The following is a 25,411-nucleotide window of genomic DNA, read 5'->3' on the forward strand; positions in this document are numbered from 1 at the left end:
CTTGGCAAAGATACTGTAGTGATTTGCCATTTCCTTCTCCAACTCATTTTACAGATGAGAAAACTGAGACAAACGGGGTGAAGTGACTTGCCCAGGGTCACACAGCTAGTAAGTGTCTGAGGCCAGATTTGAACTCATGAAGAGGAATCTTTCTGATTCCACATCCAGTGTTCTATCCACTGCACCACCTCGCTGCCCACATTTGTTCAATACTGTATGTCAACTCATGCCTTGGGACTTGCCACAAAGGGGTATGAGGCACTAACACAGGTGACAAGCACTGATTCACATGAATCACATATAAGAATATCCTCTAGTCCTTCAGTATTCGTTTCTAGGCAGCATGATATAGTGGAAATAACACTGCATTTGGAATGAGATGACCAGGGCTCGTACATTCCAGCTACATTAACTTGGGCAAGTCACTTCATCTTTCCCAGACTCAGTTTCTTTATCTGTGAAAGAGACACAATGACTTACCTTCCTCCCAAGGTGGCTGTGAAGAAAAGACACTTACTGTTACTACAAAACACAAATGGGAATTCTTACTAAGCATTTCCAACAAATGAGCGCAAATTGTCAGGTAATGGGCGCAAATGGAGAAACCACTGGCACCACTGGAAATGCAACGGGACAATGAAAGGTGAAAACTACGGGAAAAATATAAACCACAAAACAAGCCTTTTTACTTATTTATACTTAACTCAGTCATTCGACAGAGCTTCATATACATTTTTGATAGTGAGGCTACGAGGAAGTTCAGCAGCTCACCAAGAATGTCAGCGAAATATACAATCAAATTCTATGACTGTCCATCTCCCCAAACACATGGGTATTTGAGCTTTACCCCTGTGCTGCTATACAGGAGGTATCTGAAGCAAATTCACGTAATACGTAATAAAAGACTTTGAAAAAGCTAACATCTAATTTGTTGAATGACGGGCAATATGAAAATAAGACAGAAAAGGGGCTTGTTCTTAATTTGTCTGGGGGAAATGCAGACAAGAAAAAGCAAATGTTTTGCAAAATGCAATTCAGAGGAAAGGATGATTTGAGCTGTAGGATTTAGAGCTAGCAGTGGGCTTAGAAATAATCAAATCTCACCCCCTCATTTTAGCTATGATGAAACTGAAGTCCAGAATGATTAAGTGACTGGCATATGGTCACAATTATAAGTGGCAAGCTTACTGCCCCAGAGCATGCAGCCTCTGAATTAGACGCTTGTAAGCAATGTCCCAAGACACAACTGCAGAGGACCTCCTTAAGCATCACCTGAAGGAGCAACGAGCAAAGGGCTGAAGAAGGAAGAGTCTAGAGGGCAACCAGCAGCTGCAGGGTGAGTGGGCTTTTCCTGGGCAAAGAGGACCTGAGGGGGTGGGGACTGGCAGATGGTGCAGTCAAGCTGAATCTGAGAACCCAGATCTGGAGTCTAGTAAGAATGGAGAGGCTCCCCAAGGACCAGAACTAAGAATGAGTTTGTCAGCCTGGGTAATAAACTAGGTCATGATGGAATGGAAACACTGTACTGACCCAAGGACCTGGATTAGAATCCTCTGAGCTTTCCTTTCCTGGTTACACCTTTGTATTGTAAACAGGTAACTGACTAGTAAATTACTAACAAGGAAATTACTCATTACAAAAGAGACACACTAATTAGAGGTGGCAGAAGATTAAGGCAGTGGTCTGGAGATGGAAATCTAAAGAGGAAAGCCCCTAACCCACAACCAACTTCAAGTGGTAGCAGCAGAAAGGACCATACACCTTGTATATAGCAATTCTAGGTCCACACCAGATAAATGGTCAAAAGATGTTAACACTCTGGTCACTTGAAAAAGCACTCAACTTTATTTATAATCAAAGAAATGCAAGTTAAAATAGCTCTCAGGTACCATCTTACATCCATTAAATAGATTAAAATAATTAAAAGCAAAGGACTTCAATCCACTGACGGAATAGTTTGATATTGCTGATGGAATTGCAAAGCTGTAAAATCTTTTGGGAGTGCAATCTATGAGGGCATACGCAATGGTCCAATAACCCCACGGTTGGGGATGCACTCTGAAAGCATTAGCAGAAAAACAAAACAAAGCTTTCCTTACAGATTTTCATAGCAGACATTATATGTAATCATCAACTGGAAACAACCTAAATATTCAACAGGGGAATGGCTGAATGAATTGTGGTACATTAATGAAATATGATAATGCAATTAAGACTGTCAAGCATGACACAAAGAAATCAAGAAAGAACTATATAAAATAATGCAAAGTAAAATGAGCAGAGCCAAAGGGAGTACTCACTAACCATATAACAATATAAGAGTTGAATAAGAATGAAATAAGAATCTTGATGAAGATTTAGAGGGAATAAAAAAAATTGAATTACATAATTAATAAGAATGAAATTAATTAATAGAAATATAATAGTTACTAACCCAAGCTGTGTTGGTTGTATTGATGCTCAGAAATTTTAAGCTTTTAATTAATATTTTTAAACAATATGTGGTTTTATTACACAACCTCAAAGTTCTCTCTTAATCTGCAACTTCCTATATTATTCATCTCCAGATCATTCCAACTCTGAGAAACCCCCCCAACTCATAACACTTCCATTTTCCTCTAATCCTATAACACATATTTAAGTTCCAACAAATCTAAGACAGATATAAGGCAGTCATTCTCATCTTCTCTGTTTTTACCTTCACAGTCATGACAGAATCTCAAAGCTTGAAAGAAAATTAGTGAGCATCTAGTACAACCCATACCTTCCCTGCTCAAAAAAAAAAAATCCCTTCTATAACATTACCTGACAAGTGGTCATTCAGCCTCTGCTTAAAGAACCTCAAGGAGGGGGAAACCAATACCTTCCAAACCGTTCCTCTCCACATTTTGTGATAGCTCTAATTGTTAGCAAGCTTTTCCTAACATCAAGGCCAAATCTGACTCTCTAATCCATTCTACTGCTCCTGATTCTGCCTTGTGGGGCCAAAGTGAAGAGTTCCTTCAACTAAGACTTAGATGGTTTGAATTCAAGATTCTTCCCTATTCTGGCTGCCCTTTTCTGCATACTCTCTGGTTTATCAGTGATTTTCTTAAAATGTGAAGCTACCCCCTCCTATCCCAAGGCCACCCTTACACCCTGACAGGCCCAGGATAGTACTGCCACAGTGGACAGAGATAACAGAGGACCAATGACTGAGAAATAAACAAGATGGGGTCACAACTGCATCAAGAGCTGGAGAGCTTTATCTGTATGCGGCCAGACCACTCACTCACTCATTCACTCGTTTCCTGGGCCATGCAGCATTGGAGGAATGTGATCTATTATTATTCTTAGGTCAGAGGAGCTGACTCAGCTGCAATGGCCACCACCATCTTCCCCTAATCTCAGAACCATCTTTGTTTCCTTCTCCCTACGGAGGCTTGCCTCCGTAATCTCCCTCCCATCTGTCCCTTCTTCTCCACTGCCTCTAGCAAAATTCTAGTTCAGGCCCTCATTTCTTCCTACTTTAGCTTTTAATATCCTCCTAAGAGATCTCTCTGTCTCCGGTATCTCCAGTTTACTCTCAATCGTTTGTACCACTGTTGTCTCCTAAATGTAGTCCTGACTTTAGAAGATTAAGTAGGCCCCTCCATAATCTGGCTCCAACCTTCCCCTCTAGCCTCATTATTCTCTCTCTTGGCCTTTATGTTCAAACCAAACTAGATTATTCCCCAACCTATTTTCTCAAACTCTCTTCCATCTCTGTCTTCACCTTTGTGATCTTTCCCTTCCTTCAAGGGTAAACTCAGATACTACTTCTTCCATAAAACCTTCCCTTCTGTCCTCTGCAGCCTTCTCTCCATCCTCAAAGTTCTCATAGTACTTTGTGTAGAGTGCTTCCTTGCATTTACCTCACCCTCCTTTGTATCACAATTAATTTTTAGGTGCATAAAAGGGTTTCTCTGGGCATTTTCCCTGGCTGCCCCTCACACCTAGAATGTTTTCCCTCCTCATCTCTGCCTCCTGACTTTCTTTGAGTCACTTAAAATCCTCCCTTTGACAGGAAGCCTTTCTAAATTCTTCTTAATTCTAGTGCCTTTCCACTGTTGACTATTTCCTACCTAACCTGTGCTTGGCTTGTTTATACAGATTTGCTTGTTGTGTCCCTCATTAGATTGGGAGCTCCTTGAAAACACAGACTATCTTTTTGCCCTAGCACTTAGCACAGCAGCACAAACACAGTAGGCACTTAGTAAATGCTAACTGACTGACTGTTTGCTTGGCTTTGGCTTGAGTGAGTAGCAAGGTGGATGAATTAGCGATCCAAAGCAAGGAGGTTCATTGGACTTGATCGTATGAGACCCAAGACTACACTATAACTCTGGAAGGGTACGCCGTACTCAAAAGAAATAGGATAAGTAACAGAGGGTCAGAGTAAATATATGTGTGTGTGTGTGTGTGTGTGTGTGCGCGCGCGCGTGTAAGTAAGGCCCTCCATAATCTGGCTCCAACCTTCCCCTCTAGTATCATTATTCCCTCTCTTAGCCTTTATGTTCAAACTGAATTATTCTCCAACTCATTCTTTCTCATATTCTTCAATCTTGTGTCTTTTTTCATATCATGCCCTATGCCTGGAATAGACCTGCCCCATCCCTTCATCTTTGTGATCCTTCTCTTCCTTCAAGGGTAAGCTCAGATACTGCTAGCTGGCAAAATAGATAGATAGATAGATAGATAGATAGATAGATAGATAGATAGATAGATAGATAGATAGATAGACAGACAGACAGACAGACAGACAGACAGACAGATAGATAGATAGATAGATAGATAGTAGACTGATATAAGGAAATCCAGGAACCAGAAAAGGGAAATTTGGTGGAGAATATTTGAGTAGAGGTCAACAGAAGCCAAAACAAAAGCAATACTGTCAAAAGAGTATTGTCATCAGACCACTTGAAAGGGAAAGAAGATGAGTTCCATTAACAGATCATAAATTGAGCAAAGAGGAATAATACAATGGCAATGAGGGACTTCAATTATCTGTGGGAGTTTTTTCTCTCTTCTTGATTGTCTTTAATCATTATTTCATCCATCAAAAGGTAAAAGAATTAACAAGTGGAAATTCTATTCTGCATCTCATTCTAATAAAGAGGAACTAGTTACTAGGGAAGGAATGATGAGAAATTTGAGTTGCAAGAGTCGCCACTCCCCACTAGAGTATAGAGGAAAGGAGAAGAAGACATGAACCATAGCTTTTAGGAGAGTAGATTTCAAAGGGTTCAAAGAAAAGACAGTTCCCATGGACTAAAATTCTACAAAGAAGGTGGGCCCACGAGGGACAGGAATTTCTCAAGAAAGAAATTCTGAAGCCAGAAAGAGGAAAAACTCTGATATGAAGGAAAAAGGGTAATCATCTAAAGAGACCAATGCAGATATACGGCAACATTAACAACCTGACTTAGATTTTTTTTTTAATGTATAATGATAGAATCAAGGGCATGTAACAGAGAATGGCTACAAAAGCATGAGATATTATAAGAATATTGTCCAACTAAAAATTGGGATGAGATGAGGCTGGTGAGAAAAGCTACTAGGGTCAGCAAAGAGGTTTGCTTTCGAGTAATGATGGGGAGAAGAGGCAGATCAAAGAAGGGCGGGGGCCACCACTAGAGCAGGATGGTACAATGATAATGGAGAACAGACAGAGAGAACACAGAGGTGTTCAATTCTCCTTTTGTTTGTTTGCTTCTCCAAGAAGAATGATCTATAAACTGGAAAAGACAGAGCAAAGATGGTGACCAGGGGGTTGGTATTCAAGTTAAGTAAGGAGAGAAGTGTAAGGGAATAGAGTTGTCCAGGAGGAATTTAAATGTCCTGGCCTGGAAGAGATTCATCTTGGCACTGGTGGAACTGGCAGATGTGACAACTGTCACTGGCAGTGATCAATGAAAGAACATGAAGAGCAAGAAAATTACTAAGTCAACTCAACAAGCATTTACTAGGCACCTTCTATGTGCCAGGCACTGTGCTACGTGCTGAGGATACAAAAAAGGGGGGAGAACCCTGTTTGAGAGTATTCTGCCACTTTCCACTTGACTTTGCGAAAGCCACAAACGTCCCAAGTTGGCTTCTGAGGTCCCTTCCAGAGCTACTTTTATAATCTATAATCATATGATCCTCTAAAGCAGGAATGTCTCCAGTAGAGCGCCCTGGGGATCTGCGCTTGGTTTCATGCTACTTGACATTTCTGCCAAGGACCTGGATAATTCCATAGATGTAATAATACTTACTAAATTGGCAGAAAGCTCAAAGCTGGGAAGGATGTCTAATGTACTCGATGACAGAGTCAGGCTTCAAAAAGATCCTGATAGCCTAGCACACTGGGCCAAATCCACTAAGATGAAATTTAGTAGGAACTGACATGATGTCTTACATTTGGCTTTTAAAAAAAAAATTAGCTTCACAGGTACAAGATAGAACAGGCTTGGTTAGAGAGGAGTTTGTCTGAAAAAGATCTGAGAATTTGAGTGGACTACAGGCTCAATGAGTTAGAAGTTTGATGTAGAACCCAAAAAAGCTGATGGCCTGAGGCTGTACTAAGGGAGACTGAGAGTCTGAGAATGAGGAGGAGTGAGATTGTCCTGCTGTCTTTTGCCCTAATCAAACCACATCTGATTCTGCTCAGGTGCCATATTTTAGGAAGGGTGATGATTGGATAGGAAGTATCAGAGGAGGGCAATCAGCCAGGTAAAGGGCACTGAGGTCATGCCCTTAGAATAGGCCCTACAAGCCTAGGCTATTCATCTGGGGTTTGTGAACTTTTTAGAAAATATTTTAATAAGTATATTTCTTGGCTTGTAACCCTATGAATTTTATTTTGTGCATTAAAAAACATTTCATTGAGAAGGTTTCCACAGACTGCCAAAAGGATCCATGACCCAGAAAAGGTCAAGAATTCCTGGCTTATAGAAACTGGGAGTGTTTAGCCTAGAAAAGAGACTTACTCAGAAGCCAGATAACTGTCTCTATGGGAAGAGCTGTGGTGGAGAAGAGGGATTTTTCTGCTCAGCCTTACAGAACAGTACCAGGAATCATGGATAAAAGCTGCAAAGAAGCAAATATCCCCCCAACAATTAAAGTAATCCCAAATTGGAATGAGCCACCTTGGTAAATAGTAGATTTCCCACTTAGTTGAAATCTTCAAACAAATGCTACATGATTGCTCCTCTGAGACGGTGTTTGACAGATACCATTTCAGGGATGAGTTGGACACATCAACCATCTAGCTTCCAACTCTGAAATTCTGCAAATTCTGTGATCCTCTACTCCAAACCCCATTAAATTGTAAGGTCTTTGAGTGCAGGACCCGAGTTGTGGCTCTCTTTGTAACCACCACACCACATTCATAATCAAAAAGAGGGTTTTGGCTATGTGTTAACACTTGCCAAGTTCCTTTCTCTTGCTATGGTCAAGACATCTGAAGATTCACAAGATGTTCTTCTCCCATCCACAAAACAAAATTCATTAAATTCTCAAAAGTCTGCAGCCAATTCTGACCTGCTGCTGCTTTTACTTAATCTCTTAAATACAGAAGTATTAAAAACAGACAAAAAAAACCCTCTTTTATAGCATTTCCTTAAATTCATTCCCACTTACGGCCTTACCTTTTTCCCTCAGTTGTAAGGCTTTCTAAAATTCCCTTCTTTCTACATCTTTTTCTTTCTGACGTCTATCTAAATCTCTTCCATCTCTTATGTTCCCTACATTCAAAACTCCATTTGAAATTCACTTAAGGAACAGCTAGGTGGGCAGTGAATAGAGCAACGACCCTGAAGTCAGGAAGACCTGAGTTCAAATCCAGCCTCAGATACATAACACTCACTAGCTGTGTGACTGAGCAAGTCACTTAAACCCAATGCCCTACCAAAAAAAAAAAATTCACTTGAATATTTTTCACTTTCTTTTTTTGTGTTCATTCTTTTTTTAAAAATGCTTTTTGTACAAAATGACTAATATGAAAATATCTTATATGATTACACACATATAAACTATATCAGATTGGTTACCATCACAGGGAGGGAGGAATAAAATTTTTAACTCAAAAACTTTTTTTAAAAACTTTTAAAATTTTTGTTTTGTCATGTGATTGGGGGGAAAATATTATATACATATATACGTGTGTGTGTGTGTGTGTATTGAGCATGGGCTCTTAATGTATATATATATATATATAGGCTTTTAACACTTGTTGAATTGAATTCTCTCCTTTTGGTATATATACTGTACCAGTTAAGACTTTTCCTACTATCAGCTTTCTGAGGGATAAATCCATCTCATATACCTCAAAAGTGCTCTGCTATTCTATAACACCATGCATATCGATAACTGAGATTCTGTACTCAGAATTTTCATATCAAGATTTCACTCAAGGCTGATTCCTTATTGCTATTATTCCACATGGCCTTTCTTTTTCTAAGTCCCTACAAAACAAATAGCAGTACTTTATCTCTCTTCTCAAACTCTGAATGGGAGAACTGAAAATAAAACATATGTTCCTATTTCAAGGAAATAAAGCCCATTTTCACTGAAAACACTTAAAAAGCTGAAGAACAATCACCATAGTCATTCCTGCCCCAGATGTACAGAGTGGGATCTTTGCCTATCAAACTAGAACCTGTTCTTGGAGACTGATCTGCATTAGTCTGCAGATTTAATGCAAACAGCCATTTGTACATACTCCTGGGATCACAGCTTACCTACATTATAGCTGCTGCTTCTGGAAGACAAGCATTTCCCATTGTCCTATGTAATTTCCTTGAAGGAAACTTAAGAAGATGTCAAAGGTAAAGCAACCAATGAAAGAGTGATCAGGTATAAGAAGGGTGAGGGTAGGGAAAGGATGGTGACCTAGGAGTTGGGAAAGGTTTGAGGGAAAATGAATCAATGAAAAGCATTTATTAAATACACTGTGCCTTGTGTACACAATACAAAAGATAGTCCCTGCCCTTAAGGAATTTATATTCTAATAGGGGAAGACAATACATATAATGAGACAACAAACATTTATTAAGTTCCTGCTGTGTGCCATGTACAGTAGTGAACATGGAGTATTTTAGTCCAGGAATTCACTGAGACAGTTATGTTACAACCTGTCTTGGAAATGGCATAACTGGGGCAGCCAGCTAGGTTATACAGTGGATAGAGCACTCACCCTAAGGTCTGGAGAACCTGAGCTCAGATAGGGCAAATCTTCTTAATGCAAGTTTTTCTGGCCCACAAGTTAAATAAAGCATTGTCAAGTTCAAATCTGGCCTCAGACACTTACTAGCTATATGACGCTGGTCAAGTCATTTAACCCTGCTTGCCTCAGTTTCCTCATGTGTAAAATGAGCTAGAGAAGGAAATGGCAAACCACTCCAGCATCTCTGACAAGAAAATCCCAAATGAAGTCACTAAGAGTCAAACATGACGGAAACGACTAAACAACAAAATATATGAAAAAACGACAAAAATATATGGAAAGTGTTCTGCAAACCTTAAAGCTTATATTAAGGTCAGGGGATGGTACTGTACCAGCTCACCAGCCTGATCTCTGACACCCTCTTAGCCTTCAAAGTCCTAGCTTGACCAGACCCTTCTTGACCAGAAGGGACAAGAGTTCCTTCCTCCAGCTGGCCTTCACTTCCCAGCTCAATTCCCCATTTAAACAGGATCCTTTAATAAGCAAGCACACCCCTCCCCTCATATTGCCTCTCTAAACCCCGGTTCACATTTGATGAATGTTACTTAAATAAAGATGGACTATTAATAGCTCTTCCTTCCAAAATTTATCCCCACTAGCAATTCTCCTGAGTACATTTATTGATTTTTCCTCTGACCTACTAAAATATTTCTGCCTTTGAAAAGTCAAATACAGCATTCCTGATACTAATGAAGTGAGAAAAATACAACTGAGTTTGTGTTACCTCTCTGCTGATCTGTGATGTTAACTGTCATGAGACCTTACCACTGATCCATGAAATTCATCTTCTTAATCTGTAGTAAATTTACTATGTTGGTTTCCAGTTCTTTCTAGGTCAAGTTTATCATACAGGAACAATGGAGAGGAAGAACCCACCATGTCACAGAGCAAAGATTTCACCAGCCCACAAAGTCCAATGGGCAAGCTTTTCAGTTGGTCAATAAACATTTTTTTAAGCAGTCACTCTAACAAGGCATAAGTACTGGGATGGAAAGAAAGGCAAAAAGACAGTCTTTGGCTTGAAGGTGCTTCCATTCTAATGGAGGAAGACAACACACAAAAGGGGGTGGAAGATAGGTTGGAGGATGGGCGAGACCAGGGTCATGATGGAGAAATCATTGGGAGTACAGTTGGGTGAGAAATGAAGAAATGGTTGGGCTGGGCTCCCTCCCTCAACGGAGGTGCCGAGAGAAGCTCTCCACCCTCCAATCAGAGGGAGAGGACCCGGGGCAGAGATATTGCCAAGGTATGAGTTCCAGCATTGAAGTGATCTTCCAGGATAAAGAGGTTTATGATGGAGGAGTCCAGAAGAGTATAGGTAGGTGCAGCCTTGTTAATCGTCTTGTGAATGATGCAAAATTTGTCTTCCCGTAACTTTCAAACATTGGTTTTATTTCTGACTACTCCCCCTGGCTTTTCTGAATCCTTTCAAATATTTGAAAATGAACTGCCATGCCCACCTCCATCCCCCAATATCTTTTTCAGTCTAGATTAAATGCCCCTGGTTCCTTCAAATAGACCCTTCACCATCTTGGGCACCACCCTATAGGCATGTTATAGCGTTTTCAATCTCCCTCTTAAAATATGATTACAAACTGAGCATAATAGTCCAAATGGGGTCTGAAAAAGGCAGAGTGCAGTGGCAGGATCATCTCTTTCATTCCAGATAATGTTTAAAGTCACCATCACTGTTAAGTCATCCCTCAGCTCTTTTTCCATGAGCTGATTTTCCCCTTTTGAAGACAAAGAAAGGCCCTATTCTCCTAAGGTAGAGAAGCAAACAGCCCACACCCCTCACAAACTACCAAGTTGGTCAGAAGTAAAATCACCAGAGCTGTAAGATGTGACTATGATAATGACTGATTTTTGCAGATGTAATCAATCATATCATTTTATTTTTGCTAACTGCCATTAAGTCAACAAGCATTTTTTTTAAGTGAGGCAATCTGGGTTAAGTGACTTGCCCAGGGTCACACAGCTAGTAAATGTCTGAGGCCAAATTTGAACTCAGGTCCTCCTGACTCCAAGGCTGGAGCTCTATCCACTACACCACCTAGCTGCCCCTTCAACAAGCATTCTTAAGCACTTAATATGTGCCAGGTATCCTGCTAAGAATTGGGGATATGAAAAGAAAGCAAAAATATGGTCCCTGCCTACAAGGAACTCGAATTCTAATGAGGGAGACAACATTCAAACGACCATGTACTAACAAGATATATACACTAAATAGAAGGTAGTCACAGAGTGAAGAAACTAGTAGCAGGCATGACTAGGATAGGCTCCTGTAGAAAGTGAGATCTGAACTGAGTCATGAAGGAAGCCCAGGAAGCAGAGGAGAGGAGGGGAAAGGATTCCAGGCAACAGGGGGGCCACCAGTGAAAAAGGAATGTCGATACAGTGTCTGGCATGAGGAATACCAAGAAGGGCGATGTAACAGGTAGAAGCAACAGGTTGTGGACAGCAACGTGGGCAAATGAGACATCTCAAAGCCAATGGGAGGAGGGTAAGTCAGGGAGCAAAAATTAGGGACAACAATGTACCAGAACAGTGTACTGGTACCCCACCTCCCCCATTAGTATCAGGAAATACTCCATAGATTCAGGTGGAATCTCTGAAGAATTTATGGGAAAAGACAGCCAATAATCACACATGGGTAAGAAATCTATCTATGCCAGAAAAGGGAGTATTTGCCCTGATGAATATAAAACCCACCAGATGTATGAAGTACTAGAAAACCAGGTTTCAGAATCCTTGGAGATGTTTGAAAATGGGATGGAATCCCATTTATCTGGAGTAGTTTAGGTATAGTTCTGCCCAGATACAGAGAAGACAAAATACTTGAGGAGGGTTGAGAAAATGCACATTCTTAATTCCAAAAGACTCAAGAAGGAAAATACTATCCACATCCAGAGAAAGAATTATGGAGTCTGAATGCAGATTGAAGCACATTATTTTCTCTCTCTTTTTTTTCTTGTGGTTTTTCCTTTTTGTTCTGATTCTTCTTTCACATGACTAATGTGGAAATATGTTTAATATGATTGTACATGTATAGCCTATATCAGATTACATGCCGTCTTGGGGAAGGGGGAGAAGAGGGAGGGGGAAAAATTTTGGAGCTCAAAATCTTATAAAAGTGAATGTTGAAAACTAAAAAGAAAAAAGGAAAGAAAGAAAGAAACTCAAAAAACACACATTTTTCCCTTCTTTGCAGAGGTAAGAGATTTATAGGTGTGAACTATTATATGTATTGTCAAACAAGACTGAAATTTTGGTTTTACTGAACTTTTTATTTTACTTTTTTTTATTCTTGTTACGAAGAACGGGAAGTTTTCTTTGGAAGGTCACACAAAAATGGAAATATAAACAAAATTTTGAGAAAAGACAAAACACTTTAGGGTTGTAACAGGGTCACTGACTGTCTACTATGCCTGGAATTTTCTCCCTCCTCATCTCTGTCTCCTAGTGTCCCTGGCTTCCTTCAAATCTCTGCTAAAATCCCACCTTACTCAAGAAGGCTTCCCCCAGCCCACTTGATGCTACTGACTTTGCCTTGTGATTATCTCTTATTTATACTTTACATATCTGTTTGTATGTAGCTGTTTGCATGCTGTTTCCCCCATTAAATTGTGAGTCCCTTGAGAGCAAGGCTTGTTTTGCATTTCTTTGTAGCCCCACAACTTAGCACAGCGCTGGGATATAGCAGGTACTTAATAAATGCTTACTGTTGACTTAGGGATGGGGGCGGGGGGAGGAATGCATCCCAATCAAAGATCCATCAAAAAAAAGAATCAAAATATCTTTTAAGCTTTAACACCCCATTCAAATATCTTTTTGTTTATGTCCCTAAAGCAACTGTACCCAATATCAAAAGAATTTAATTGAGGGCTTATGCTATTTCATTGATCTGATACGTCCTGTGCATGTAGATTCTTTGTCATTAATTAGCCGTGTATATATATCTCTTCTCAAAAGCAGGTGTTTCACTCATCTCCCTTTACCCAGCCCAGCTCAGTGATTTTTCCTTTCTAACCAAATTTCCAAGGTTCTGCCAAAATGTCTCCCATCACACTCCTTCCAGTTCTGGATAGACCCCAAGGTATAGTCACTGCAGCAGGAATGCAGAGACTTCCTCTCTTCTGGTAGAGTCCTTCAATTCCTCAGGAATTCTTCAAAAGGTTGAGTAGAAGAACAAAAAGACTGTTTCATTGGGTCCAACCCATGGGCCATCCACTCCATAGTGATGGCAGCACCAAAGAACTCTTTTGGGGGGAAGTGGATAATGTGGCAGAAGTATATGTGACCACACACTCATACATCACAGAGCAAATGAGCTACAACCTGAGACTCTTGACTCTTGAACTACTGTTCTTTTCAATTCAGTACATTGTCTTCTGCCAGTCAGTATTTGTATCCAGGTGAAATCAGGTTAAAATGAAAATCAAGGATAGTCTTTTTGAAGAAAAGAAGTGACAAAAGGGGCATCTAACAGGATATTTTAGTCAAGTCAGGCAAAAAAACACCAAGCACCTACTACTAGTGCCCAGGTACTATGCTAAGTACTAAGGATACAAAGAAAGTATCATCACTTGGACTTGGTCGTAGCGAGAAGTTAAAAAGGGCCATAGGTTGATTACATGTCAAAGTGTCAGTTTATCAATTATTTGTTGTTATTGTTGTTTGCCACCAGTTGGTATAATCATTTTTTCCCTCTAAAAATATAGGTTCTCTCCACAGAGACAGCTTTGTGGCTCATTTTAGAACTTCAGGATTTGGTGAACAATTTATATTCTCCAGACACATAACACTTACTAGCTGTGTGACTCTGGGCAGGTCATTTCACCCCAATTGCCTCATCAAATTAAAAAACAAAAAACAATCTATGTTCTCCCATCCATCTTATTTGTGATTACTTCAAACTTTCCAGACTAAAGAAGACATCTAATTATAATCTTAGCCTGTATAGCCATGGCAGTTTCATACTTAATTTAATAGAGTCATAGCCTTCTGCTCTGAGGATTAAGGTGGATATATGAAAAGAGAAACTATTGATATAGGGGAAAAACTGAATCAAATATCTCTGATATTCAAGAGATAGGGGAAAGTGATACAAATATCACTAAGAGATAAGCGGTCAAAGGATGAGTACAAATAGCTCCAGGTACAAGAATACAAATGATCAACAACCGATTGAAAAACTGCCCCAAATCATTAATAATTAAAATTAAAGTGACTGAAGCGTATCTCACAATCAGCAAAGGTGACAAAGAGGGACTTGCTTTACGTTGCAGAGGCTGTGTGAAGGCAGGCATGTTAACAGTTAATGGAGCTATAAATCTGTCTAACTATTGTGGAAAACGATTTGGAACTATGCGAGAAGAATGATTCAAATGCTTACGACCTGCGACCTACCATACCACTAGTGGGCTTGAAGAAAGTCAAAGACAGGGAAAGGTCCCCTATATACAAAAATATTTATAGTAGCGCTTTTTATGGGAGCAAAAACTGGAAATAAAAGTGAGAGCCCATCAATTAAGGAACACCTGCACAAATTACGGTATATGAATGGAATATTCCTATACAATAAGAAATAACAAAGAGGAACAACTCCGAGAAATGGCAAGACAGGTACAAACTGATGCAGCCCAAAATAAGCAGAATCAAGAGAACGATTTATATCCTGGCCACAATAATGTAAAGGAAAACAGTACTCAAAAATATCAGGAGTCAGCTCAAAGCCATGGCCAATCTTGACTCCAGAGGACAGATGATAAAATTCATCTGCCTCTTCTCAGGATGCTGGCACACTATAGGTGGGGAATGAGACGTAAGTCATCAGACACGATCGATTTTGGAGCTGTTTTCTGTTTTCACTGTACTTTTTTTTATTATAACGGATAGTTCAACTTGGGGCAGTTATCATGAAATGACATCAATGTAAACAAAGCATCTTTACCTACAAGCTATAGAGAGTTTTTGTTTTTCAAGACTGAACTTGAACAGCTGGAGAAAACAATAACCTAACTTTTTTGGGTATCATGCACAGGACCTAGCACAGTCAGATCTAAACATCTGCTGAATGAATAAATTGAGGAATTGCAGCCAATAACTCACCCATATTCGGATCAGTTGCCTGACGCTTCTTAATCTTAGCCTCAGAAATAGCAGAATAATAGGCACACGTCATCTTGATCAACCATGCTGCCCGAAGCAATGGCACTGAATATTTTGCTAAATATGCAAAAACATCCTCCTTTTTGCTAAGGATAGGAACCTTAAAAAGAGGGAGAAAAAGAAATCAATATTTATAACATGCAGAAGAATTTAAGATGCAGAGCTGGAAGGGACCTTGGCATTCATCTCTTCCAGCTCCTTCATTTTATACGGAAGGAGACTGAGGGTCCCTGGAGCACCAGGTCACCCACTAGGTCACACAGCAGTAAGTTTCAAACTTGGGTATGACTCCAAATCTATTTCTAAGGAAAGAAGGAGCAAAAGCGGGTTGGGGGAGAGACAAGTCAAAAATGAGATTTACTTGCTTGTAAGGGAACAATGAATGCGATGAAAATTCAACAACTGCTAGTAGATTTGTCAAGAAGTTTTTACTAGGAATAAAGCCCAGTAGAATTCAAAGCATACTGAAATGCAGGTGGGAACACCTGGGTTACAGGCTCAGCTCTGCATTAAACTAGCTATAGGACCCTGAACAAGACACTAACCTAAGAAACTGAAATACAGATTCATCCCCCAAAAACATAACCCAAACCCATTTTTTTAAAGGCAACTGGGGTTAAGTGACTTGCCCAGGGTCACACAGCTAGTAAGTGTCAAGTGTTCGGTCTGAGGTCACATTTGAACTCAGGTCCTCCTGACTTCAGGGCCGGTGCTCTATCCACTGCACCACCCAGCTGCCCCTCCAAACCCATTTTGAAAATGAGAAAAAATGTTTGTGAATTTTCTCATAACTCATATAGATGCTACAACCAGTGTCTTACCAGCAAGACTAGAGGGGAAATATTTCAAAATACAAAATAAACCTGATACTAGAGTTGAAGTGTAAAACTGCCCTGCACTTCCCCCAGTCCTACTTTCCAAAAAACACTTCTTGTCAAACGCTTTGCAATACTGGTATTTCCTAAGTCACACAGAATGCAAAAAATTTCAAAGGCACCTGCAGCCTGAAGGTTAATACGGAGAGGCAAGAAAGCTTATCTGGAGGGAGGGAGCACTACTGTGGAGGAGCTGACTGCTAACACAGAGGGGCCAAACACTAATGGGGACGAGCAGAAGGCTAACTAATATGGAGGCAGAAGGTTCATATGGAAGGGTAATGAACAGCATCCACCTTGGTGCTTGGGGTTTAAATCCACTAACTTCGTTGTGTGACTTTATGTCATTTAACCTTACTTAGTCTCGCTTTCCCCCTCTGTAACTTGTACGACACACTTCACAGCGCTGAAAGCTAAGCATTCTGTAAGCCTTATTTATACTTACTTATACTTTGCATACTCTACTTCTACTTTGGGGTTCTTAACCTTTTATGGACCCTGGAAAAGGATCTAGAAAATCTAGTGCAATCTATGAACCCCTTTTCAGAATCATAGGGTTACAAAGAAAACTAATTACATTGAAATAAAGATCTGATATTTTCCCCCAAACAAGTTCAGAGACACTCCCCCACACATCTGTTCCCTTGTTAATACATGGACCCTACAGCTAAGAACCCAGTGCTCCCCATAAATGAGAGCACTTATTATGACTGGGGAGGGGGACCCCACAGCTAAGAACCCAGTGTTCCCCATAAATGAGAGCACTTATTAGGATTGGGGAGGGAGACCCCACAGCTAAGAACCCAGTGTTCCCCATAAATGAGAGTACTTATTAGGATTGGGGAGGGGGACGAGTTGACCAGACCTGTGATTACATTGAATATAAGGACAAACACCTAGAGTGGCCAACAGGTGCCTGCTCTGAAACTTGGTCTTAGAATTTTTCCTGAGACACCAAGAGCGCCAGTAACTTGCCCAAGAGAGCACCAGTAACTTGCCCCAGGGGAAAGGGGCAGTCTCTGTCAGAGGCAGAGCAGGAAATCCAGGTCTTCCTGACTCCGAGGCCATTTTGTCTGCCCACTCTATCACACTTTCTCTCAATGGATGTCATAAATGCTAAAATGATACCTCAGCAATCCTAACAAAAACTGAAATAGAAAATACAGTGTATAAATGAAACAGAAATGATGGAGGAGTTAATTTATTCATTTAAATTAGGTACTTAGGGAAGTTTATTATTTCTTTTCAGACCTAGTGAGGGAGCTGGAGCCCCAGCGCACAGAGAAGCAAAGCGGAGCTGGTAGAAGGCGCTAGTGAGCCTTTCCCAAAGTCTCTAGTGCTGATAATTTTAGGGGGGCTTTGTTTATCCCCAGAATCTAGTCAACTCATTAACCCAGAGGAAGAGACCCGAGGCCAACCAAGTTCATTCAGCTGTGACAGCAGGTGGGACCCACTAAGTCCTAGGGTCAGAATAGGTTTAAAAAAAAAAAAAGCACAGAACTTGAAATAAGAAGGTTCCTGGTTTTGTCATTACCTGTGTGAAACTGGGACTAATCATTTAAGCAATCAGTCCCTATAATTTCTCCTAGTGTGAATGAAGAGAATAAAAACACATGCCCCACCGGTCTCAGAAGAGGTAACATAGTACAGAGTGAGAGCCCTGGCTTTGGAGTCATAGGACCTGGACTCAAATTTTACCTTTGCTACTACTTATGCTCTGTATGAACTTGGGCAAGTCACAAACACAGTAGGCCTCAGTTTCCCAATCTGTAAAATAAGGCTTCTGAAGTCCCTTCTAGTTTTAAATCTATGATCCTATGATACCAGGCCTGGAGTCCGAAAGCCCTGAGTTAAAATCCAGCCTCAGACATGTGACCCTGGGCAAGTCAACTTAACCTATATCTGTCTCAGTCTCCTTCCACTGTAAAAATGGGGATAATAACTGCACCCACCTCCCAGGGTTGTTTTGAGGATAAAATGAGATAACATCTGTAAAGTGCGCAGCATAGTGCCTGGTGTATAGTAGGCATACAAATGCTTATTCCATTTCCCACCTCCACCCATTCCCCTATATTCCTTAGGACCACTGAAGGTCACGAAGTAATATAAGCACCTTGGTCTCAAAAGCCACAAACGGAAAGAAGCAAAGATGATCTCCTAAGGTCTCTCCCATCACCCGTGGTTCTTTCCATTTGGAAAAAAAACTTTGAAAACCGTCACCTGGCTCCCAGGCACACTGCCTCCTCAGTGGCCATCCCCTCCAATTCGGAGCCACAACTCCAAAAGGAATGAATGGAACGTGAGCCTAATGAATAAGGCTTCAGGCTCTGGGCCCCTGTAATGAATCTGGCCAAGAATTAGGAGGATGTTTTGCTTGTGAAGCGTTTCATCAAAAGGGCACCCGGCTCTCAGTTCACTGACTACATCTTTCGAGACCTTTATGGGAAAACATGCACTTATTCATCCCAAGGTCAGACCTGCCATTTCCTCTAATGCAATATTTGGCATGTCAAATATCTGTCAAAGGCCAGGCTGCTTCTCAGTTAGGCACACAGAAAAAATATTTTAGGACCAAGATCAGATAGACAGACAAAAGAAGGAGAAGTTTGCCACCTCCGAGGGTTATTACTGATGCTATCTTTCCTGGAAAGCCTAAATGATTTCTTTGCAACAGCAATCGACGGGAGGATTAAAAGCTGAAGGAGATAAATTTAATACAACATATTAAATATTTAGATGAAATACCCAACAAAACTGAACGACTAGGAGATATTATAATAGCCCTGGGCAAAACTCTAATGTTACCCTCACAAGCAATCTCCCAAGAGGAGTAGTTAGCTAAATTTGAGTGCTTAAAATTCAGAAGAAATATACATATCTTTATACACACATTTATGAGAAGAAAGTTACATAATTAGGGAAGAAGAGAGAGATCAACAGCTCTGTCCAATTTATAGCTACAGCCAGTGCTGAACCAAACCACAAGAATCATACAAACCAGAAGGAAAAGATTCACATGTACCAAAATTTTTGCTCTTCCTTGCAGAGATAGAAACTATTTTTAACAGAGAAAACTGGCCAAAAGTTTAGGATATCTGTTTGGTTCAGTCCATCATCTGGCTTATGTAAATACCTTCTTGTCTTCCAAGACAGTTAAATAAAATACAGTAATACTATAACTGTCCTGGAGTGAAATAAAATCAATGTTTTTCAGGGAGGTAACAGCTGCAGCTACATAACAGTAGAAAATTAAGACCATCCAGTATGTAGCTATTGTTTTCCTCCCATGGAAGAACCCTCTCTTCTCCCTACCCATTCCTCTTTCGACATTTTTCCACATTGGCATCATCTATTGCCCCAGTGGGGCCAAAATGGATCACCAGCACAGGTCGGAGTGATCAGATGACCACCTGAAATGGATAAGTGAAGACTAGAGATGTTTTCCAAACTCAGAGACATTCCCTACAGCACGCCCAAGCAGCAAGGAAGCCTCCCAGTCAAAATCCAGCTGTTCCTATCTATCAATTAAAAAACCCTGTCCCCTTCCCACCATGCAGTTGTCAATCTCTCAGAAGCAAAACACCTGGCAATTTACACGGTCCATTCTGACAGCAAAACAAGTTAGGAAATTTGATCTTTTCACATATCCCCAACTACATCAGACCCCAGATCAGAGTTGGAAGGTGATTCATGACCTCAGCAGGAAAGGCAAGGATTTCTGCCATAAGCTATCTGAAAGAAGAATTCTAGAAGAAATGCAAGAAGCCAATACCATAACTTAAAAAAAATTAAAAAAAATTTATGAAGAACATGCAGAGAATGAATAATTTTGCAATCCCAAGAGGAACAGATACTCAGGCCAACTGAAAATGCTCTTGGAAAATAAAAAAAAAAGCTCAAGAAATGACTACTTTGAACTACGTTCAATGGCTCTACAAAGAAAACAGCTATAAATTTGCAAAGAAGGAAGGAATGCCAGGGCTTACCTGAACAACACCTGATTTGGCCAGGGTAAGCAGCTCCTAATAAAGAGAGAAGAACATTGACTAACACACGGCTCCAGGATTTGCCTCCTTCCTAGAAGATGACTCTCCTAGAACAATACACCTCTAACGCAAAGTACACCGCCCCTCTGCCACCAGAAGCATTTAGGGAGCGTCAAAAATATGTCTGAAATGCTTCCAGGACAGGAAAACCTGCGAAGAAGAATGCCACGCTGGCTACGCAGGAGCTGGAGGTGCTAAGCAACAAACAGCATAGGAATTCCTAGTGGAGAGAAAGCACACAATAAAACGCACTCGGATGACATTAGCCTGGCCTGAAGTGCAGTCATTGAGTAAACTATTCACCACTGGAAAAGACAAAGCCAAATGGTCCAACAAGTTTTAGTGACGTGACCCAAAAAGGAAGGGAACAGGAGTAGGTTCAGTTGACGCTTAGCAAGGTGCTTGGTGCACAGCAGGTGCTTAATAAATGTTTATTAGCTGACTTGTTTTGGGGAGGTCAGTTTATACATTTAAATATTTCAGTTGGGCCTGGTCACAGAAACCTATCATGGTAACAAAAATAAGACCAATGAAAAAGCAACAAGTCCTATTTGGAAGGATTTTTGTTTAAAAAGGGAAAAACCCTGCAAGGAAGCTCTTCTCTACTTTGGGCCAGTGCCAGGCCTGCCACTGAAAAGTTAAGAGAGTAAGATAGAAATACCTTGGACAAAAAAAGGCTTTAGAGGAGACTGCAAGGAAATCCACGTGCTCATTGGGAAAACCATACAAGAGGTCAGAGATAAAGGAAGCCATTTCTAAGCCTACCAAGAAAAAAAGCTTTCTAGCTCTTCAGCTAGCTTCTAATGAACATTTTCTTTCAGTCAGGTCTACATGATTGTTCATCCTGTGTGTCTTTTTTCCCATGACAACAAAAGGTTCATTTTGAGGCACACTGATCAAAAGAAACAGTAAGGACCTAACAAGCCTGGCAAACTTGGTTCATTTCGCTCTTTCATAGATGAAGAACACCTAGAATCTCCATCTTGATCTCATCTGATGAGGGAATAAGACTTAGTCAGGAACCTCAAGATGCTTTCTTTTAAAGAGGAATGAGTTACCAACAAAACAAGGAGAGTTAGTTGTACACACTTAGCTCTGTTTTCAAGGACTTCTCAAATTGAGGAATCCAAGTCATGGAAATGGTAGGTTCTTGGTAATTGCTTTGGACATCAAAGTCCTTTCTTCTCTACCTTCAGTAGGCTATATAAACTGTGTTTCTACCTGAAGCTTCTAGTCTTAGACAGAAGCCCTATACAGGACACACAGTTCAAAACTAGAAAAAGGGGGAAAATATATATATATATATATATATATATATATATATGTATGTATATGTATATGTGTGTATAGATATATAGATATATCGATATATCGATATCGATATCTATATCTATATCTATATCTATATCTATATCTATATCTATATACATACACACACACACATACATAGATATACAAAGTCCACCTCCTATCTGACAGAAGGAAGAGCTTCATCATTATGAGCTTAACCACTTTGGTGAAAACCAAATATTTAAGCAATATGAAAAAAAAGTTGCTAATACCTTTTTTGCTAAGTTAGTGAGTGGTTTATTTCCTGCTAAATCTGAGAACCAATTGTGAATTGCGCTCTGGGATCGGGCAGTCACCAGCCAATAATTGTCTTTAGCATTAACTTGTGGTTTCTTCTTTCCTGTGTCCTGGAAAGTATTTAGCTTCAGTTTCTCTGCTAATATGCTGCTAAAATAAGCTCCAATCTGGTGGAAGGAAAAAAAAAGAGAAAAGAAGGGAAAAGTAAGTTTAAAGAACAAGAAAAAGCACCCTGCTATATTAAAAATTTGTGGTTACCGTTTAATTGAAAAAAGTCACCAATTTAGTCAATCACATAATAGGATTAAGAGTCAATACCTGGAAGCAAAGAGTTGGGATTGCCATTAAAAAAATCACATATCATCTTTGTTATTCAGAAATCTAAATTACAAATAAGTTATTCCACCAGGTTAAAAAAAAGGGGAGGGGCTTTAAAGGCATTGGGAAAGATAAAATGGAAGTCTTGAACATTTAAAGGTAAACGACTTTTGCCTTGCTCTAAAGCTAGCCTTCCTCCTTTACCACATTAGACATTCTTATTAATGTTAATTACACCCAGCCCTCTGGGAGAATATTTATCCTAACATGAATTCTGTGTTTTAACAGTAATGGAAAAATCTAGTAATCACACAGTAATCACTCTCTTTTTTTTCCCCCCAATTTAGTTATTTATTTATTTTAGTAATCACTATTTCAAAAAGAAAACTATTTACATTAAAGATTCTGAAAACTGGTGAAAGGCAATTTAAACTTTCTTTTCATGGCAAACAACTTGCAAATGCTCCAAATTTTCAAATGACCTGCCAATTTTACCAACACTGGTTTCTCATGATATCGCCAACAGTTAAACTTGCAAAAGTGTGTTAAGCCCTAAGGAGTTGTTTCTTCATTTCTATATTACTGCTTTTTTTAAAAATCTGGAAATGTTCAGGAAAAAAAGACCAAAATGGTATAATAACTGGAAATGGATGAAGCTATATAAACTCAGCGCAGTTAGTTGGTACCAGGACTGGAGTCAGGCAAATTGGCTATGTGACCCCGGGCAAACCGCTTATACCTGTTTGCCTCAGTTTCTTCATCTGCAAATGAGTTGGGAGAAGGAAATGGCAAAGCACTCCAGCCTCTCTTCCGAGGAAACCCCAAACAGGGTCACAAAGAGTTGGATATGGCTGAACAGTAACAATAATAAATACAAACTCGCTTCAATTTTCCCAAGAGGTCTATTTAAGCATCTCTCTCCTTTCCATTATTTTTTTTTAAGGGAGGCCAGTCCCTCCCTGTGTCCTCAGACACAGCAGAAGGTGACAGCCAATAGGACTTACAGCCCTAGCTGTGCAAACTTTTAAAAGATGAATTATCATCTGAGTTAATGTTCACAAGTTAATAAATATTTAGTCTGTAGACTGGCATACAGGTGTAAGCAATTAGCCAAATCTGTCTACCTGAATACGAAAGAAGAGCAATTTTTTGAAAAGATGTGAAGTAGGTGTTCCGTGATCCTTTTTGATTAGCGCATGATTAAAATTTGGGCTGTTTGCTTTTTATAATTACACTTTCTTCCATGGACTTAATAATACCAATGAAACTTAGTATAATTGCATATGCATCCTGGGTCCTATGAACATCTTCTAAACAGATGCATATTGTAGAGATCAACATTTTCTGGGAAGCAGAAGATTTAAAGAGAGCACAAAGTATGATTTCTGACAATTAATTGGAAGTGTTTATTTCCTCCAATTTAGTAGGTATTTTTTTAAGAGACTAAAGAATTGTCTTGGTAACAAGGAAATGGCAGAGGTGGGGGGGAGGGGAATGTGTGTTAAAAAAACATTCCCAATCTACAGAAACCCAGAGACTCCTTAGAGGCTACTGGGAGTTACCCAAAGAGTCTACAAATGCTTGCACAGGTCAACTATTGCCATCTGGATCCATGCTTAGCTCCAAAAAGATATTCAGCTTGATTCAGTATAAAAAATAAACAACTCTACCTTCCATAAGCTGAGTGAATATTATGTCCTACACAGATAGTGCATTGCTATTTTTCAAATGTAATACATACGCTGCTGGGATTTAAAAATATAATTTCATTGACAAGCATCACTGAATCCATAGTAGGCTGGTTGGCTGGTTTTTTGCCATCTTCTATTTCCTCAATCAGATACGAAGTCTTGCTATCATGGGGGGATGTGGCATTTTTGTGAAATCAAAAGCCCATCTCCATCGTCAAAATTTCAGAACTACTAGGCTAAATGTTTCCTGGAAATTCAGGTTTTTGGCACAGAGTAGGTGCCTAATAAATGCTTGGTGACTGATATGCCATAATTAGTGGTGGGAAGAAGAGCATAGTAGAAAGAACACTGAACTCGAGGTCAGAACACCCAGGCCCAAGTTCAAGTTCTGCTAGCCCGCTGAGCCTCTGGAGGGGCAAGGCAAGCCCACCAGCCTCACTGGGTTGCCATGACAACCAGTGATCCTTGAGAGAATAAATGCATATTAAAAAATGTAAAGCATTATTTTAACATTAAATATTCATTCAGTTCAGTCATGTCAGTTGTATCCAACTTTTCATCACCCCATTTGGGGTTTTCTTGACAAAGATAGGGGAGTGGTTTGCCATTTCCTTCTCCAGTTCATTTACAGTTGAGGAAACGGAGGCAAACAGGATTAGGTGACTTGCCCGGGGTCACACAGCTAGTAAGTCTAGGAGGACAGATTGAACTCAGGAAGATGAGTTTTCCTGACTCCAGGCCCGGCCTTCTATCCACTGCACAAATGCCAGTAAGAGGGGTTAATCCTTAAGAATGCAACAAAGTTGACTTTTTATAATCTAGTGAATAAAAAAGCTTAAAAGGGACCAAAATATTTCAGTGCCAAGAATCTCAATAATGATGGTTGTTATGGTTTCCTTCTTCTTGACACTGGCATTTTAATAATTACGAATATATCACGTTCAACTGAAACTGAACAAATAGTTCATTCCAGGTAAACAAGCCTGGCCAGTCCTCTGAGAAGTGTTCTTAATCTCCATGAAACAAGTACAAACTGTTTTTTTGTTGTTGTTCTAAACCTGTGATTTCCTCAATGTGTCCCAGCTTGGACATTCCCTCCATTGACACCATTTATGAGACTTTTCTAACTTGTAATCTTAGAAAGCTACCCAGCACAAGAAGTAGAATTCATAGTAACATGGCCACTATGAATCAAAGGACTTTAAGTTAATAGAAGTATACCATGAGTTACAGAACATAAGCACTCGGGGAAATATTTCTGTTTAATCTGTATCAAGGACCATTTCTTTAAAGGGACTAATATGAAATCATTAACCGCCCATCTTTTCCTGGCAATTATATTTCCCAAAATGGTCGTACTGAGCTTGAGAGACACTACTTTGTACGAACACTCTTTCACCTGAAGAAAAGTCATCCCATGGAACTAACCACAGCCCCTCTATCATTTAGAGAGATTCATTTTTAGGACATAAAAAAATGTGCTTGGACAAAAACTTA

General features: G+C 39.9%; 1 protein-coding gene across 10 annotated transcripts in view; it reads right to left on the reverse strand.

The window, feature by feature from the left end:
* MED12L (mediator complex subunit 12L) overlaps nt 1-25,411 on the reverse strand; it is a 424,290-nt gene that overhangs the window by 345,132 nt on the left and 53,747 nt on the right. For 6 of the 10 annotated variants that reach the window (XM_020980860.2, XM_020980853.2, XM_020980856.2 and 3 more), the window contains exons 4-6: nt 21,881-22,072; nt 20,259-20,294; nt 15,338-15,497 (exon numbers count right to left, since the gene is read on the reverse strand). In XM_020980860.2, coding sequence (XP_020836519.1) covers nt 15,338-15,497; nt 20,259-20,294; nt 21,881-22,072 — 388 coding nt within the window. The remainder of the gene's footprint in view (nt 1-15,337; nt 15,498-20,258; nt 20,295-21,880; nt 22,073-25,411) is intronic. The other 4 variants (XM_020980863.2, XM_020980861.2, XM_020980859.2 and 1 more) reach the window with 1 other exon arrangement.

This window comes from Phascolarctos cinereus, unplaced genomic scaffold, assembly GCF_003287225.1.
Source record: "Phascolarctos cinereus isolate Bilbo 61053 unplaced genomic scaffold, phaCin_HiC Scaffold_7;HRSCAF=346, whole genome shotgun sequence".
NCBI lineage: Eukaryota > Metazoa > Chordata > Mammalia > Diprotodontia > Phascolarctidae > Phascolarctos > Phascolarctos cinereus.